Source organism: Culex pipiens, chromosome 1 (genome assembly GCF_016801865.2).
Source record: "Culex pipiens pallens isolate TS chromosome 1, TS_CPP_V2, whole genome shotgun sequence".
NCBI classification, from domain to species: Eukaryota; Metazoa; Arthropoda; class Insecta; order Diptera; family Culicidae; genus Culex; species Culex pipiens.
This window is the reverse complement of record NC_068937.1, coordinates 12,645,114-12,660,640: the sequence shown is the minus strand read 5'-3', so window position 1 is coordinate 12,660,640 and position 15,527 is coordinate 12,645,114. Positions and strand designations below refer to the sequence as shown.

General features: G+C 32.6%; 1 protein-coding gene across 1 annotated transcript; it reads right to left on the bottom strand.

The window, feature by feature from the left end:
- Positions 1-441: 441 nt before the first annotated feature.
- LOC120430599 (dehydrodolichyl diphosphate synthase complex subunit nus1) lies at positions 442-6,357 on the bottom strand. The gene is made up of 2 exons (XM_039595705.2): positions 5,784-6,357; positions 442-1,245 (listed from the first exon to the last, which is right to left on the bottom strand). Exons 1-2 carry the CDS (start codon positions 6,130-6,132, stop codon positions 764-766), a joined length of 831 nt encoding a protein of 276 aa, XP_039451639.1. The 5' UTR covers positions 6,133-6,357; the 3' UTR covers positions 442-763.
- Positions 6,358-15,527: the final 9,170 nt, after the last annotated feature.

Genomic DNA, 15,527 nt, shown 5'->3' with positions numbered 1-15,527 from the left:
TTCACGGCCAATTGATTCAACCTCAAACACTCACGAAGAGCAGTTTGAATTCTGATGGACGGGGGTTTTTGTTTTGGTTTGAACGTGACAGCTGCGGTCGACGAGTTTTTTTTGTCGACTTTTTGGTTGGTCGACAAAGGTTCGCGTCTTGGATGCGGAAGGTGGATTCTGCTTGACAGTTGTTTTTGTTGACCAAATTGCAAAATAGATTGAATCAAAAGGTTTAAAATGTTTGCAGTACATACTTTAAAGTAAAACGCGTGCGACAGTAACTATTACACGACCATGTTGGCGATCCTCCAGCAAACTAAATAACGCATTTAACGTTCAACAAACGTTCCTGGAAAACGTCTAAAATCCGCTGAAAGAAGAAACAACAGTTGGCTCAACAAAGAAAGGATACTTGAATCTCACGTCTGTTTTAGAGAAAACACCAATTAAGTTCTAATTCCACAATGAACCTTTTTATTTGCTATACAATAATGTTACACGTATTTTAAGATGAGTTCTGCAAAACATGCACCGGAACCGGAAGCTTCCGGTTCCACTTGATTGCCTAATAAGCCCCCCGCAGCTGCGCCGAGAGTTCGTACACTTTAACGCTAGTAATGGGATGGAGGTTGTGAATAGTCTTTTCTCGTGTCGAAACTAGCGCTACTCTTAAACTACTACCGGATTGACGGATTCCGCGGACTATCCCCGCGCGCGGTCCAAAACGAGTCCATAAGAATTATGTACACACACACGTTGCTGCCTTAACACCTCACTTCCCGAACCGCTGCTCGCACTTGGCGAACCGGAACAGGCAGTCCACCAGGTGGTCCGGGCCGGTGTCCCGTAAGCTGGGCGCGCGCACCTGCACAAACTCCGTCAGCCGAATCTGCCACGGCAGCAGTCCGTACGTGCAGCAAACCGCGCCGTAGTACACGGCCAGATCCGGGTCGGGCACGTCCCGGAAGTGATCGCGTTGCCGCTGGTCTACCGCCTCGATGGTAATGTCCTCCGGAGAGTTGATCCTCCCATCCCTCAGCTCCTGCCCCATGGTGCGGGCAGTTTGCACCAACTGGCCACGGCCGTCCTCTTGCGGGCTGAAGAAACTGACCACCAGCCGGCGCCGGTAGCCGTTCCGTGGCGGGATGGGCAGGCCCGGTTTGAGCTGGGCCGTCCACACGATCTGGTCGCTGTCGGCGCGCGGAAGTCGCACCATGTGCTCCAGGACGCGGGCGTGGTTGCGCTTGAGGGTGCCTGGAAAGAGGAGGTTTTCGATTAGAATTCTCTAGATTTTCGCAAATTATTTGAGATTTTTAATTTTGCAACAATCGTTTGCTCTATACAATGTTGCCGGCTGGTCATACAAAAAGGAAGACTTTCAAAATTTGGAGATCTATTTTTTTTAGAACTAAAGGCTTTTAAAGTTAGAGACTTGCAAATTTTTGAGACTTTTAAAGTCGGTAACTCTAAAAAACATTGAGACTTCCCAAAATTTGAAAACTGTTATTATTTGAAAAAAAAATAGAGACATTTTAATTTTTTGGAGACTTTTATTGTTAGAATTTCTAGACTTTCAACAATTGAGGACGTTAAAAAATTGAGGCTTCCAAAATCAGATACTTTAAAAATTTTAAGACCTTAATTTTTTTCAATGTGGAGACTTATAAATCGAGAGATTTTCAAAATTTGGTTGACTTTAAAAATTGAAAGACTGTCAAAATTGAAGACTTTCAAAATTTTTAGTTTGAAATCAAATTTATAGACTTTCAAAAGTTGGAAAATATAAAATTTTTGAAACTTTTTAATTTTTAAAGACATAATTTTTTTTAAGACTTTCCAAATTGGAGACTTTAAGAATGTGGAGACTTTCAAAATTAGAGACATTTCAAATGTTGGTGAATTTTAAAATTTTGTGACTTTCAAAATTGGAGACGTTCCAAATTTTGGAGACTTTTAAAATTTAGATTCTTCCAAAATTAGAGACTTCTAAAATCTAGAGACATTAAAAATTTGGAGACTTTACAAATTTTAAGACTAGCAAATCTAAAGACTTGAAATTTTTAAAATTGCAAATCTAAAAACTTGATTTTTTTTAAAAAATTTGCAAATCTAAAGACTTGAATTTTTTAAAATTGCAAATTCAAAGAATTATAAATTTAAAGACTTTCAAAATTAGGAGACTTTTAAAATTTGGAGACTTTCAAAATATGGAGACTTTTAAAATATGAAGACTTTAAATTTGGCGACTTTTTAAATTTGGAAACTTTTAATATTTTGAGACTTTTAAAATTTTGTGAGTTTCTAAAAATTTTAGATTTTCAAAATTTGAAAATTTTTAAATTTGGAGACTTTTAAATTTGAGATTTTCAAAATTTGGAGACTTTTAAATTTGGAGACTTGTAAATTTGAAGACTTGCAGATTTCTCGGGTGAGTTTTCAAAAAGCCGTAAGAGCCACTGTGACCTCTGACACTAATTTTCGTTTTTCTCGAAAATGAAACAAAATTTCATTTATTTTAAGTATGGGGCACTTGAAGGACGTGTAGATGAACAATCTCGAGCATTTTTGATATTGGTTTTTCGTAAGTAGGTCGAATACCGATGCAAAAAGGACTTTGTTTACCAATGGCTCTTACGGCTTTTTGAAAACTAATCCGAGATTTAAAGACTTGAAAATTTTAAGAATTGAAAATTTTAAGATTTGCAAATTTAAAGAATTGCAAATTTTAAGACATTCAAAATTTAGAAACTTAATATTTCGCGGCTTCATAATTTTGAAAATTTCAAAAATTGAAGACTTTTAAAATTTGGAGTCTTTCAAAATTTTGAGACTTTTAAAATTTGAAGACTTTCAAAATTTGGAGACTTACAAAATTTGGAGGCTTTAAAAATTAGTAAAATTTGGAGAAAATCCCACCCTTTTTAGCATCTTGAAAAATCGAAAAATTTATGATTTTTTTTCTCTAAATCGAACTTACATAAAGATTATATAACACGAAAGTGGTGCACCTTTTTAAACATTTTTTAAAAGTTCTTTATGATTGCTTATTTAATTTTAACAACATAAAAATATGGCTAAAAATATTTGCTTGCATTTTGATATTTTATATATTATATTTATTAAAAATCTTTTTATATTTGATTTGTCATTTATGAATTGTAAAAAGTTCTTTTTTATGAAACCATTGAATCACTATTTTTTTCATTAAAGTAGTCCATTTTAAATTTCTAGTATTTGCTATTTTACCTCCTCTGGATATTTTTTTAATATTTTCAAAGTTGATAAAGTAACTTTTGAATATCAAAATTAATATTTAGTTTTTTTCTTTTGTTTGTTGCAAGATTTTCTCAAAAATCAGATGTTTTTTTAGTTTTCCAAAGCTTTACAAATTTTTCAGACTTCTAAAATTTTGGAGACACCCAAAATTTAAAAAAAAAATTAATTTGGAGACATTAAAATTTTAAAGACGTTAAAAATGTAGAAATCTGATTTTTATTTTTATTTTTCAAAGCTTTTAAAAATTTGAGACTTTACAATTAATAGACTTTCAAAATTTTGGAGACTTCCAAAATTTAAAAAATCCTAATTTTTAAGACTTATAAAATGTGGACATTTTCTAAACTGGCGACTGGAGAAAATTTTAGACTTTAAGAATTTGGAGACTTTCAAAATAAGAGGCTTTCCAAATTTGGAGACTCTAAGAGTTTTGAGACTTTCAACATTTCAACGTTAAACAATTGAAGACTGTCAAAGTTAGATACTTTCATAATTTGAACATTCAAAATAAGAGACTATCCACATTATGAGACTTTCAAAACTTGGAGACTATCCAAATTAGATACTTTCATAATTTGAAGACTTTCGAAAGTGTAAAAACTTTACAAATTAAAAAATTTGGAGAATTTCGAAATTTGAAGAATAAAATTCTTCAATTAGACACTTTAAAAATTTAGCGATTTTCAAAGTTGGTGACATTCAAAAATTAGATTGGGTTAAAATTTGAAGACTTTCAACATTAGAGACATTCCAATTTTGGAGACTCAAAAAATTTAGATTTTCAACATTTGAAGACGTTAATAAATTGGAGATTTTCAAAGTTAGATACTTCCAAAAGTTGGAGACTTATTTTTTTTAATTTTGAGGCTTTCAAAGTTAGTAACTTTCCAAATTCTTGAGACTTTCAAAGTTGGTGACTTCAAAAAGTTGGAGACTTTTAGAATTTGGAGACTTTTAAAATTAGAAATTTTCCAAAATTCTAAGACTTTTATTACCGTCAACAGGGGTGACATTGGGTCATACAAACATGCTGAAATTTGTATGACCCAATCTCACCCTCCAGACCCAATGCCACCCCTGATGACGGTATTTGGAAACTTTTAAAGATAGAGACTTTCCGAATTTTGGAGACTTTTATTTTTAGAATTTGGAGACTTACACATTTTGAAGACGTTAAAAAATTGGATATTTTTAAAATTCGAGACTTTTTTTCAATTTGGATACTTTTATAATTAGAGACTTTCAAAATTTTGGAGTTTAAGAAATCAAAGACTGTCAAAATTATGGCCTTGAAAAGTCTTGAGATTTAAAAAAAAAATTAGGGACTTTCAAAATCTACATTCCAAATTTCGAGACATTCAAATTTGTAGATTTTCAAAACATTTATGATTTAAGAATGTGAAGACTTTTTAAATTATATACTTTCAAAAAATTTAAACAAAGTTGGTGACTTTAAAAAATTGTGACTTTTAGAATTTGAAAACTTCACAAATTAGAGAACATTTTTTTTAGAATTGTAAATTTTTGAGACTTTCAAAGTCTTTAAAAAACTTTCGATATTTTTGGAGACTTTTATTGTTAGAATTTTTAGACATTAGAGGAAGTTTAAAAAATTGAGACTTTCAAAATCAAATACTTTCAAAACTCAGAGCCTTAATTTTTTAATTTGTAGACATTTAAATTAAAGATTTTTTAAAATTTTGGAGACTTTGAAAATTTAAAGATTTTAAAAAATAGAGACTTTACAAACTTGGAGACTTTTAGAATTTATAGACTTTCCAAATTTTAAAGATTTTAAACATTTAAGACTTTCTATTTTTTGAAGACCTGCAAAATTCTAAAACTTGGCAAATTGAAGATTTCGATAAACATATGAAAAACAAAAAAACTTATTCGACCTTTTCAAACAAATCTCTAAATTTGCAGATTTTCTACCGTAAAGGGTTTTTGCCAAATAGACTTTTTTCAACTATGCCTACATTGTTACACTATTGAAACAAGGCAAAGTTCTAAAATATTTTCAAAATTCTTCGAACTTTCAAGCAACGCTGGAACGCTTCGCGAAACACCGACGTAAACTTCAAATGAGTAGAATGCATAAAATTGGCCACCAAAAAGGCGCCCTAACACGGACGTGAACTTCAAGTACCAAGAATGCATCAATAATAAACTACTGAAATTGCACTTTCCAAACACAAATGTCAACTTAATTTAAAATTTATATTTTTTTAAAGAAAATTATCTGAATTTGTAGTACTATATCCGGCGCCAGTGCAAGCTATTAAAATCGTGAAATCGCGATAAAGAAAATCAAATTATTGCAAAGTAATCACTATCTTACATTTATTACCAGCAGACCTTTAAAAATCAAACAACAAACATTCCCCTTTCTACGCTCATTGACGCAGCGAGTGATACTTTGGTGCTCACACACGTGATAGAAGGCGAAAAAAAAACCCGCAAACTTTTCCTCCTCCCGCGAAGATAAGCCACAAACTCCTGTCCTCCAAACTCACCCCGATGGTCGTAGAAGCTCACATGGCCCACTCCGGCGGCCAGGCCCCAGCAGATGAAGCGCGCCAGCTGCCGATAGTCGGGCTCCTCCGGCCCAAGCATCACCACCAGGTGCGCCGGGACTTTGGTCAGTCCGCGGACGCCGTACTCGACGGAGGCCGACTCGCGCCGTAACCGGTTCTCCCAGCAGCTGTCGTCGTCCTCCTGGCGGATCGATTCTGTCCGCGATCTTTTCTGGAAACGCTGGAAGAACTGCAGCAACCGCTCGACCAAACTGTACAGGAAATGCACCAGCAGCAGAACGGCCCGTGCCGGCAGATTCTGCCGCAGCAGCACGCCCGGAGTTGCCATTTCTGTTTCTTATTCGATAAATGCCACTAAATTTACGCGACTAACTAGCTGACCAGGTTACTGAGGAAGAAGATTCTTTGGCTGCATAGCGACAGAAACCGCAGGACGACACCCGACGCCAAGAACGGCGGAACAAACCCGGATTCGGTTTTCGGTTGTGCAGGAAAAACTTCTGAACTGAACTGCACTGAGGTGGTTCTTCGGTTGTTGGCATCGATGACAAGTGCAAGTGCTGTCAAACAACTGTCAGGCGAGGCGGCGCGGCGGCGTCGGGCGGCGCCAGGTTAGGGAAAGAGGGGGTCGTCCATGTATGTAGGATTAAATACATAAAATCAAGATTTGAAAAGACTTTTTTTGAAAAGACTTTTTTTGAAAAGGGCCTATAAACATATGAAAGACAATAGTTTATAGGACTTTAAAAAAAAAAAAACACTAGAAATCTAGAATCTTGAAGGCCGAAAATTAAAAGGCTACATTTTGGTTTTGAGTGCAGCTTCAAGAAAAGTACGGAGATCGGAAGGAACGTTGTCCAAATCTATTCTAAAATGCCGCCAAAAAATCAGACATTTTTGGATTTTAGAATTTTTAAAATGTGTAGTTCATTGTTTTTTTAAATTACAACTTAAATATTTAAATTTTTGGTGCTGTTATGAATTTTGGATTTTTTTAATTTTTAAGTCTTCAAATTTTAAAATCTCAGTTTTTTTTCCGAATAATTTTTTTTTAACATTGGAATTTTTAATTTCATTTATTTTTTATTTTTGTGTTTTTGATTTTTTGGAATTGATTGTTTTTATTAAAATTTTGGATTCTTTAGATTTATTGAATTTTTTTTATTTGTTATATTTTTAAATGTTTGGTTCTTTGAATATGATTTTTTTTTTAGTTAATTCTTGTCCTTTTTTATGTTTTGGTATATTTGTTTATATTTACGGTGACTTTTACAAATTGGAGATTTTCTAAATTTAAAATTTTTAAGACTTTCAACATTTGAAGACGGTTAAAAATTGGAGACTTTTAAAATTTAATACTTTAAAATTTTGGAGACTTGTAAAACTTGAAGACTATCAAAATTAGATGCTTTCAAAAGTTTCTCTGAAGACTTTCAAAAGTTGCAGGCCTTTTTTAAATTTTTGGTATGTTTGTTTATATTATAATTACAGACGGATTTGTTTTTTTTTGCTCGAAATGAAGCACAACAATTAGCATTAAATTGGGTCCCAAAATTAAGCTTAAAATTGTGATATTATTGTTGACAACGATAAAACTTATTTTTCTGAGTATGATGACCCTTTGAACGGCTGCAAAGGATTTGAAATAGATTTTTAATTTATTTTTTTAAACTAAACTTCACGACCCTTCTTGACAGAAAATGTCCTACTTGACAGCTCGTTCCATGGGGACCATAGTTGATCATTGATCAATCAAAAAAATGTTTTCTTGTCAATTTTTTTTTTGCGTTTCAATGAAAATAAAATATCAGAAATGGTTTTTAATCGTGTTTTTTACCGTTGTACATAAAAATTAACATAGGACCCTATTGTCTGATAGAAAAATTAAAAACAAAAAAATTAAGCAGAAAATTAGAAATTTTTCAATTTCAACTTTTATAAAAAAAACAAAATTAATTATTAATACATTATTGTTTTTTTTGTTTAATTTTAAATGTATAAATGTCTAAATCTAAATTTCTGAATTTCAAAATTTCTGCTAAAAATTTCAAGTTTTTGATTTTTAAATTTTCCTGTCAGACAATTTTATGCTAATTAATGTGGCTTCTTTTCGAGCAAAACAAATCCGTCCTTTTAATAAGATTCTCTGTTTTGAGATTCGGAACGAATTCTAAATTTAAGAATCTTAGGCGTTTTTATATGGAGTTTTGCGTTCCTTTCGAGATCCACATCGGCCTGCAGATATCAGTCGTAAGAAAAATAATTTGTTTTTATTGGCAAATTTAAAAATCCGCTGCGTCAAAAATGGTGAGAAAATTCTTAAAATATAATGTTATAAAGCTCGAACATTTTCGAACATTCTAAAATTATAAAAAATAAAACTGTAGAGTTCTCAAATTCTCATCTACCATTTTAAAAAAATTTAAATAAAAAGATTGAAATAAAATAAATCTCGGATTTAAAAATTCTATATTTCTATAAGTTAAAGCTTCTAACCGTTTCAAGGTAGATTTTGTCTGAGTTGTGTATAATAATTTATTTCTTTGCTCTGGAAGGCATCATCCCCGATCGGCCATTTGGCGGCCATGTTTGTTTTAGAAAAACATTCAAATCTTGATTCAGAATGTTTCAATCAAAAAATAGGTTTCTTTTTGTTGTTTGCAGAAGCATTTTACATATAGTGATATTTTTTTCATTTCAATTTACTATTTATTTCTGGACCCTGAATTCAGAACCATCATTGACAGTCATTGCCCCAAAAGTTAAAGATTCCATCTACGACCTTAAAAATGCCTGAAATGTAGAATCGTAGAATTTTCAATCAAACAATTTTTGAATGTTCTTTAAATTTTAACACACGACGATAAAAAATCATTTCTGATTTTTTTTCAAGTTCAATCATTAAGTCAACAGTTTGACATTTTGCGATGAACCAACCATAGACCCCTTGTAACGAGCTGTCAAGCAAGATAATTTCTGTCAAGAAAGGTTTTAATCCATTTTTTACAAAATTATTTTAAAATCAAAGTGTGATTGTGCTTTTAAAAACAATCTTCATCGTAGTGTTTAGTTAAATAAGCAATCTTAACACAATTTTAGGACCCAAATGATGGCAGCTTGCCAACTGTTGCTTGAGTGATATCTTTTAATAACGACCAATTTGGTCAAAAAATTGATTTATGATGACGTTGAAGTACAGTCCAAACTTCGGTTCCGACTCGATTACCCGGAGGTTTCGGAAAAATTCCACTTCGGATAATCGAATCAAGAAAAAAAATCTTCGTCTTATTTTTTATTGTCCAGCAAAACTATGACCCATTAACTACTCCAAAGTGATATAGGGGAGAGTGGGGAGACTTGATCCCCGGGGAGACTTGATCCCAAGCCTGTATCTCGTCAGCATGTGGGTAAAACAATTAGCTTTGTTCTAGAAAGTTGTGCGAAATTGACTAAAACTCATTGTAGGGTCTCGTGGCGCAAGGGTAGCGGCTTCGGCTGCCGATCCCGATGATGCTATGAGACGCGGGTTCGATTCCCGCCTTATCCACTGAGCTTCTATCGGATGGTGAAGTAAAACGTCGGTCCCGGTTTCTCCTGTCTCGTCAGAGGCGCTGGAGCAGAAATCCCACGTTAGAGGAAGGCCATGCCCCGGGGGGCGTAGTGCCAATAGTTTCGTTTTTTTTTTTTTTCATTGTAGAAAACAAAGAAAAAAAATAAAAAATGTTTAGATTGAGTTACACACATTTTTCGAAAAAGTGCTGCAAAAAACTTCCAAGAGATCTTTTTTCTTTGTTTTGATAAATATAGAAAACACTCAAAAATTATTTAAAAAAATATTTTTTATACACGAATTGTTTGATAAACATATCAACTCCAAAACCCTTACGCATTTGACGTTAAATTTATCGTCATACTATTTTTACAATCAATTGTTTAAAATGTGCGTTTAGGGAGACTTGATCCCTGCATTTTTACAGTCACTGGAATTAGCCTCAAGATTAAATAATTTGGCTAAGTTTTCGTACATAGTTTCCTTTAGTATAGTTGTACGTAACTAACTGCAGTTTGAACCATTTTTCAAAAGTTTTGTAAACAAAAATTACCAGCTTTTGTAAACATGCTCAATTTTGGTCTAAAAAAGAAAATTTTAAGTTTTTAAATATTTTACATGCTAAACTTGTTATATTTTGAACACAAACGTACAGGTTTAATGTAAAATTGCTGTATCTTATAGAAAATTAAAAGTTTGGATTGATAAGAAACATTTTGCTTAAGATTTCTTCAAAATGTTGAAAGGGGGATCAAATTACCCCCAACATTTTGAAAATGCCGGTTTAAAATATTTTTTTAAAACGCTTGGCATTATTCGAAGAGTTTATCTGATGAAATACCCTTATCAGCCAAACATAGTTGAATGTTTATGCTTTCAATTCATGCAAAAAGATCATAGTTTTGTGAGAAATTGACAGAGTTATGTGCGATACAAAAAAAGGGGATCAAGTCTCCCCACTCTCCCCTACAATTTTTAACTGTGTACAAGATGGCGACAAAAATAGTGGTGATAAAATATTGAAGAAATGCATTTGGTAATTTTTAAGGTAATCAACCATTCAAATGTGACCAAAATATATAAAAAAAAACTTTTTTTGATTCGTGATTCGATTATTTAAAGTCGCATACAATCCTTAGGACAGGGGTGACCAAAGTATGGCCCGCGGGCCAAACGTGGCCCGCGAGGTGATTTTTTGTGGCCCGCGTACCCATTTTGAATGATCATGTAAAATTTCCCGTTAACCATTTGTAATGAGATTTTATACTTTTTCAAAATTCAGGTTTATTTCAATCTTTTTATGCTCATCTTTTTTTCTGTTAAAAAAAACTAATGATTTATTAATGTTTTGTTCTTTTACAAAGCTTTTGTCGATCAACCCATTATGAAAAATTGGCTCAAAAATCAGGGACAAAAATAATTTTTCAAAATATTTTTAAATATCAGATGATGACTCTTTGTACGACCACAAAGAGTTTATAATGGATTTTTAAATCAATTTTGAAAAATTAACCTCGCGGTCCTTTTTGTCAGAAAAGGTCCTACTTGACAACTCTTTCCAAGAGGACCATAGCTGATCCATCGCAAAAATGTTGTCTTGTCAACTTATTTTTTGCATTAAAATAACAAAAAGTGATCAGAAATGGTTTTAAAGTGTGTTTTTAATCGTTGTACATAATAATTCACTTAGGGCTTTAGGACCCTATTCTGTAATTCTGTAATTCTGTAATTTCGGAATACATTCGTCCGGCTTCAGCTGAAGATTCATGCTGTCCCATGTTGCATGTTCGAGTGTAGACCTACGGAAACCCTTGCCGCGAGGAGAGGTGAGTGAACCAGTACACGAGCCACCTACGACATAATTCCTCGGGCGGCCCAGGTCAACTCGAAGTTACCCCAGGCACCCCCAGTGCAGGACACATTGGGGGTAGAAAGCGGATAGAATAAGCAAAAGATCAAAGCAGGCCGCGAGGCATACTTTTAAAGTGGTATCTGCAAAGAAATTTGTATTAACAAAAGGGTCAAAAATAAAAAGGCGATACTAATTAATACTTCCCTGCGACCTTGGAGGTCTCTCGGTTGGACATATAGCCGTGGACACCAAGCTTGGTAGCAAACCTCGTCAGTCGGTGTGGTATTGATCACAGCTGGTGTTAATTTGTCCTGCAGCTGTGTAGCAAGTCAGATGCTCGCTCATTCGGTTTGAAACGAGAAGAACAAAAGAGAACACAAGAAAACATTAGATTCTGATAGTGAGTTTTACACAGATATAAAGTGTAATATAATATTAAATATATTTATAATAATATTTTCACTTTATGATTATTTATTGACACTTTATTTATTTGCTTTCACTGTCACTTTCACTATTTCTTCGGGTCGTCTAATTTTCGTCGTGCTCCCGTACTTGAAGAATTCCGCATAACTAATCATTGCTGGTTAGAAGTTTCATGTCGAACATGTTACAAACTAACACAACAGTGACACAGAAACAGAACTTCACAAGCACGGGAATTTCCACACGACCTCCCAGTGAATTAATACCGAGCTTTAACTATTTTCCTACTACTATTACCTAAAATGTCCAAAGCAGCTCAGTAAAACTTACTGGGAGCGTTCCACAATTTAGCCCCATCCGGGGGGAGCTTATCCCTTTGTACCCTCGTGTTTGTTTCCTTTGAACAGTAGTCTAGGTAGTCCAACAATGTTCAGCACAAGTTTGAATCGAAAGCAATTGCTTGAACAGCTAAACGGATCAAACTATTGCTTCCCTTGCTGAACTAACTATGCTACTGTTACTAAGGAAACAAAAGGATAAAACATCATGATTTGATGTTCTAACAGGTACGTTCAACTAGCCAGCTGCGAGACCCATCAGCCCGGCCGGGAACCAGTCCATATCTGTCGAGTACAGCATACGGTGTGGTTCACAAAATATCAAATACAGTGAACACAACACTAAGGCTATACATATGAACTGGCGGGATGGAAGCACGTGGACACCTCCCCCCCAGAATGATTTCGAATTCAGAATTTTATTCATATTACAACGATTTTCATTGATTTTGATGAGTAAACTAACAAACTATGATACTTTTTAGAATTTAAGCGAAATAAGTACATATTGAGTACATTCTTTTTATCTTTACCGTTCATTTTGTTACCATGCATACAAGTGAGTAGAGTAAATTGAATTAAAGCATTACAAAAGTGTTTCAGTTTTGTTTATTGATTTATGGTGACGATAATCGAAATTTTATCATTCGTCACCAAGTATTTAAATGAATTCAAATAATTGCAATTGTTTTTTTTTGCGGCAAATAAAATAAAACTTTAAAAATTTAGTTAGCAGCAATGCTAAAAAGTTATGCCTTCTTTATTTCGAAAGTTATTTTTGTTATATTTCCATCCTTGCCCTAATAGAAAGTCTAACTAACAGGATATCGTTGCCAAATAAAATTACTATTACTATATAACTATGGTTTATAAAAATAATAAAAAAAAACTTCGTTTGGAATGCGTTTCCGCCTTTTCGGGCGCGTTTTGCCTTATGGGATTCGGCCTTTTGAGCATTCGGCCTTTTGGGATTCGGCCTTATGAGAATTCTGCCTTTCGATTAATTCGGCCTTTTGAATTTCGGCCTTTCGGGATTCGGCCTTTTGAGATTCGGCCATTCGTAGGAGACCCGATTTTTTTTATTAAAATTTTGGATTCTTTAGATTTATTGAATTTTTTTTATTTGTTATATTTTTAAATGTTTGGTTCTTTGAATATGATTTTTTTTTTTTTTAGTTAATTCTTGTCCTTTTTTATGTTTTGGTATATTTGTTTATATTTACGGTGACTTTTACAAATTGGAGATTTTCTAAATTTAAAATTTTTAAGACTTTCAACATTTGAAGACGGTTAAAAATTGGAGACTTTTAAAATTTAATACTTTAAAATTTTGGAGACTTGTAAAACTTGAAGACTATCAAAATAAGATGCTTTCAAAAGTTTCTCTGAAGACTTTCAAAAGTTGCAGGCCTTTTTTAAATTTTTGGTATGTTTGTTTATATTATAATTACAGACGGATTTGTTTTTTTTGCTCGAAATGAAGCACAACAATTAGCATTAAATTGGGTCCCAAAATTAAGCTTAAAATTGTGATATTATTGTTGACAACGATAAAACTTATTTTTCTGAGTATGATGACCCTTTGAACGGCTGCAAAGGATTTGAAATAGATTTTTAATTTAATTTTTTAAACTAAACTTCACGACCCTTCTTGACAGAAAATGTCCTACTTGACAGCTCGTTCCATGGGGACCATAGTTGATCAATCAAAAAAATGTTGTCTTGTCAATTTTTTTTTTGCGTTTCAATGAAAATAAAATATCAGAAATGGTTTTTAATCGTGTTTTTTACCGTTGTACATAAAAATTAACATAGGGCTTTAGGACCCTATTGTCTGATAGAAAAATTAAAAACAAAAAATTTAAGCAGAAAATTAGAAATTTTTCAATTTCAACTTTTATAAAAAAACAAAATTAATTATTAATACATTTTTGTTTTTTTGTTTAATTTTAAATTTTAAATGTATGAATGTCTAAATTTCTGAATTTCAAAATTTCTGCTAAAAATTTCAAGTTTTTGATTTTTAATTTTCCTGTCAGACAATTTTATGCTAATTAATGTGGCTTCTTTTCGAGCAAAACAAATCCGTCCTTTTAATAAGATTCTCTGTTTTGAGATTCGGAACGAATTCTAAATTTAAGAATCTTAGGCGTTTTTATATGGAGTTTTGCGTTCCTTTCGAGATCCACATCGGCCTGCAGATATAAGTCGTAAGAAAAATAATTTGTTTTTATTGGCAAATTTAAAAATCCGCTGCGTCAAAAATGGTGAGAAAATTCTTAAAATATAATGTTATAAAGCTCAAACATTTTCGAACATTCTAAAATTATAAAAAATAAACTTGTAGAATTCTAAAATTCTCATCTACCATTTTAAAAAATTTAAAATAAAAAGATTGAAATAAAGAAATCTCAGATTTAAAAATTCTATATTTCTATAAGTTAAAGCTTCTAACCGTTTCAAGGTAGATTTTGTCTGAGTTGTGTATAATAATTTATTTCTTTGCTCTGGAAGGCATCATCCCCGATCGGCCATTTGGCGGCCATGTTTGTTTTAGAAAAACATTCAAATCTTGATTCAGAATGTTTCAATCAAAAAATAGGTTTCTTTTTGTTGTTTGCAGAAGCATTTTACATATAGTGATAATTTTTTCATTTCAATTTACTATTTATTTCTGGACCCTGAATTCAGAACCATCATTGACAGTCATTGCCCCAAAAGTGAAAGAACGACCTTAGAAATGCCTGAAATGTGGAATCGCAGAATTGTAATCAAATAGTTTTGGAATGTTTTTGAATTTGAACACACGATGATAAAAAATAATTTTTGGTTTTTTTTTCAAGCTCAATCATTAAATCGACAGTTTGACATTTTGCGATGAACCAACCATAGTCCCCTTGGAATGAGCTGTCAAGCAAGATAATTTCTGTCAAGAAAGGCTTTAATCCGAGCTTTAATCCAATTTCTACAAAATTAATTAAAAAATCAATTTCAAACTTTTCGTTTATAAACAAAGTGTAATTGTGCTTTTTGAAAACAATCTATATCGTAGTGTTTAGTTAAATTAAACCTCGACCTTAATCGTTGTGTTTAGTTAAATAAGCAATCTAAACACAATGTTTTAACCCAATTGATGGCAGCTTGCCAATTTTTTGCTTGAGTGATATCTTTTGACAACGACCAATTTGGCCAAAAAAAAATAGTTGATGATGATGTTTTGTTAAACTCAACAAATACTAAAATATTTTTTAAACCATTTTTGGAAAAAAAAAATTACTTCTGTTTCCCGGATATCGCAATACACACTTGTGACATAGATCAATTTCTCTTCAAAATTCAGAAAAAGTGTCTTGTTTTGCATAAATTAATTAATTGATTTACATTAAATTAAAAAAATCGTATAAAATATTTTGAATTTTTGTGAATGTCCGGTACGTTAAAGTTTCTTTTTTCGTAAATACTTAGATATTTTGAAATTTTATGATTGCAAAACTATCGGACTAACGTATTTTGAAACACTTATTTCATTTGAATGTTGAAATCGTGGATTGTTATTT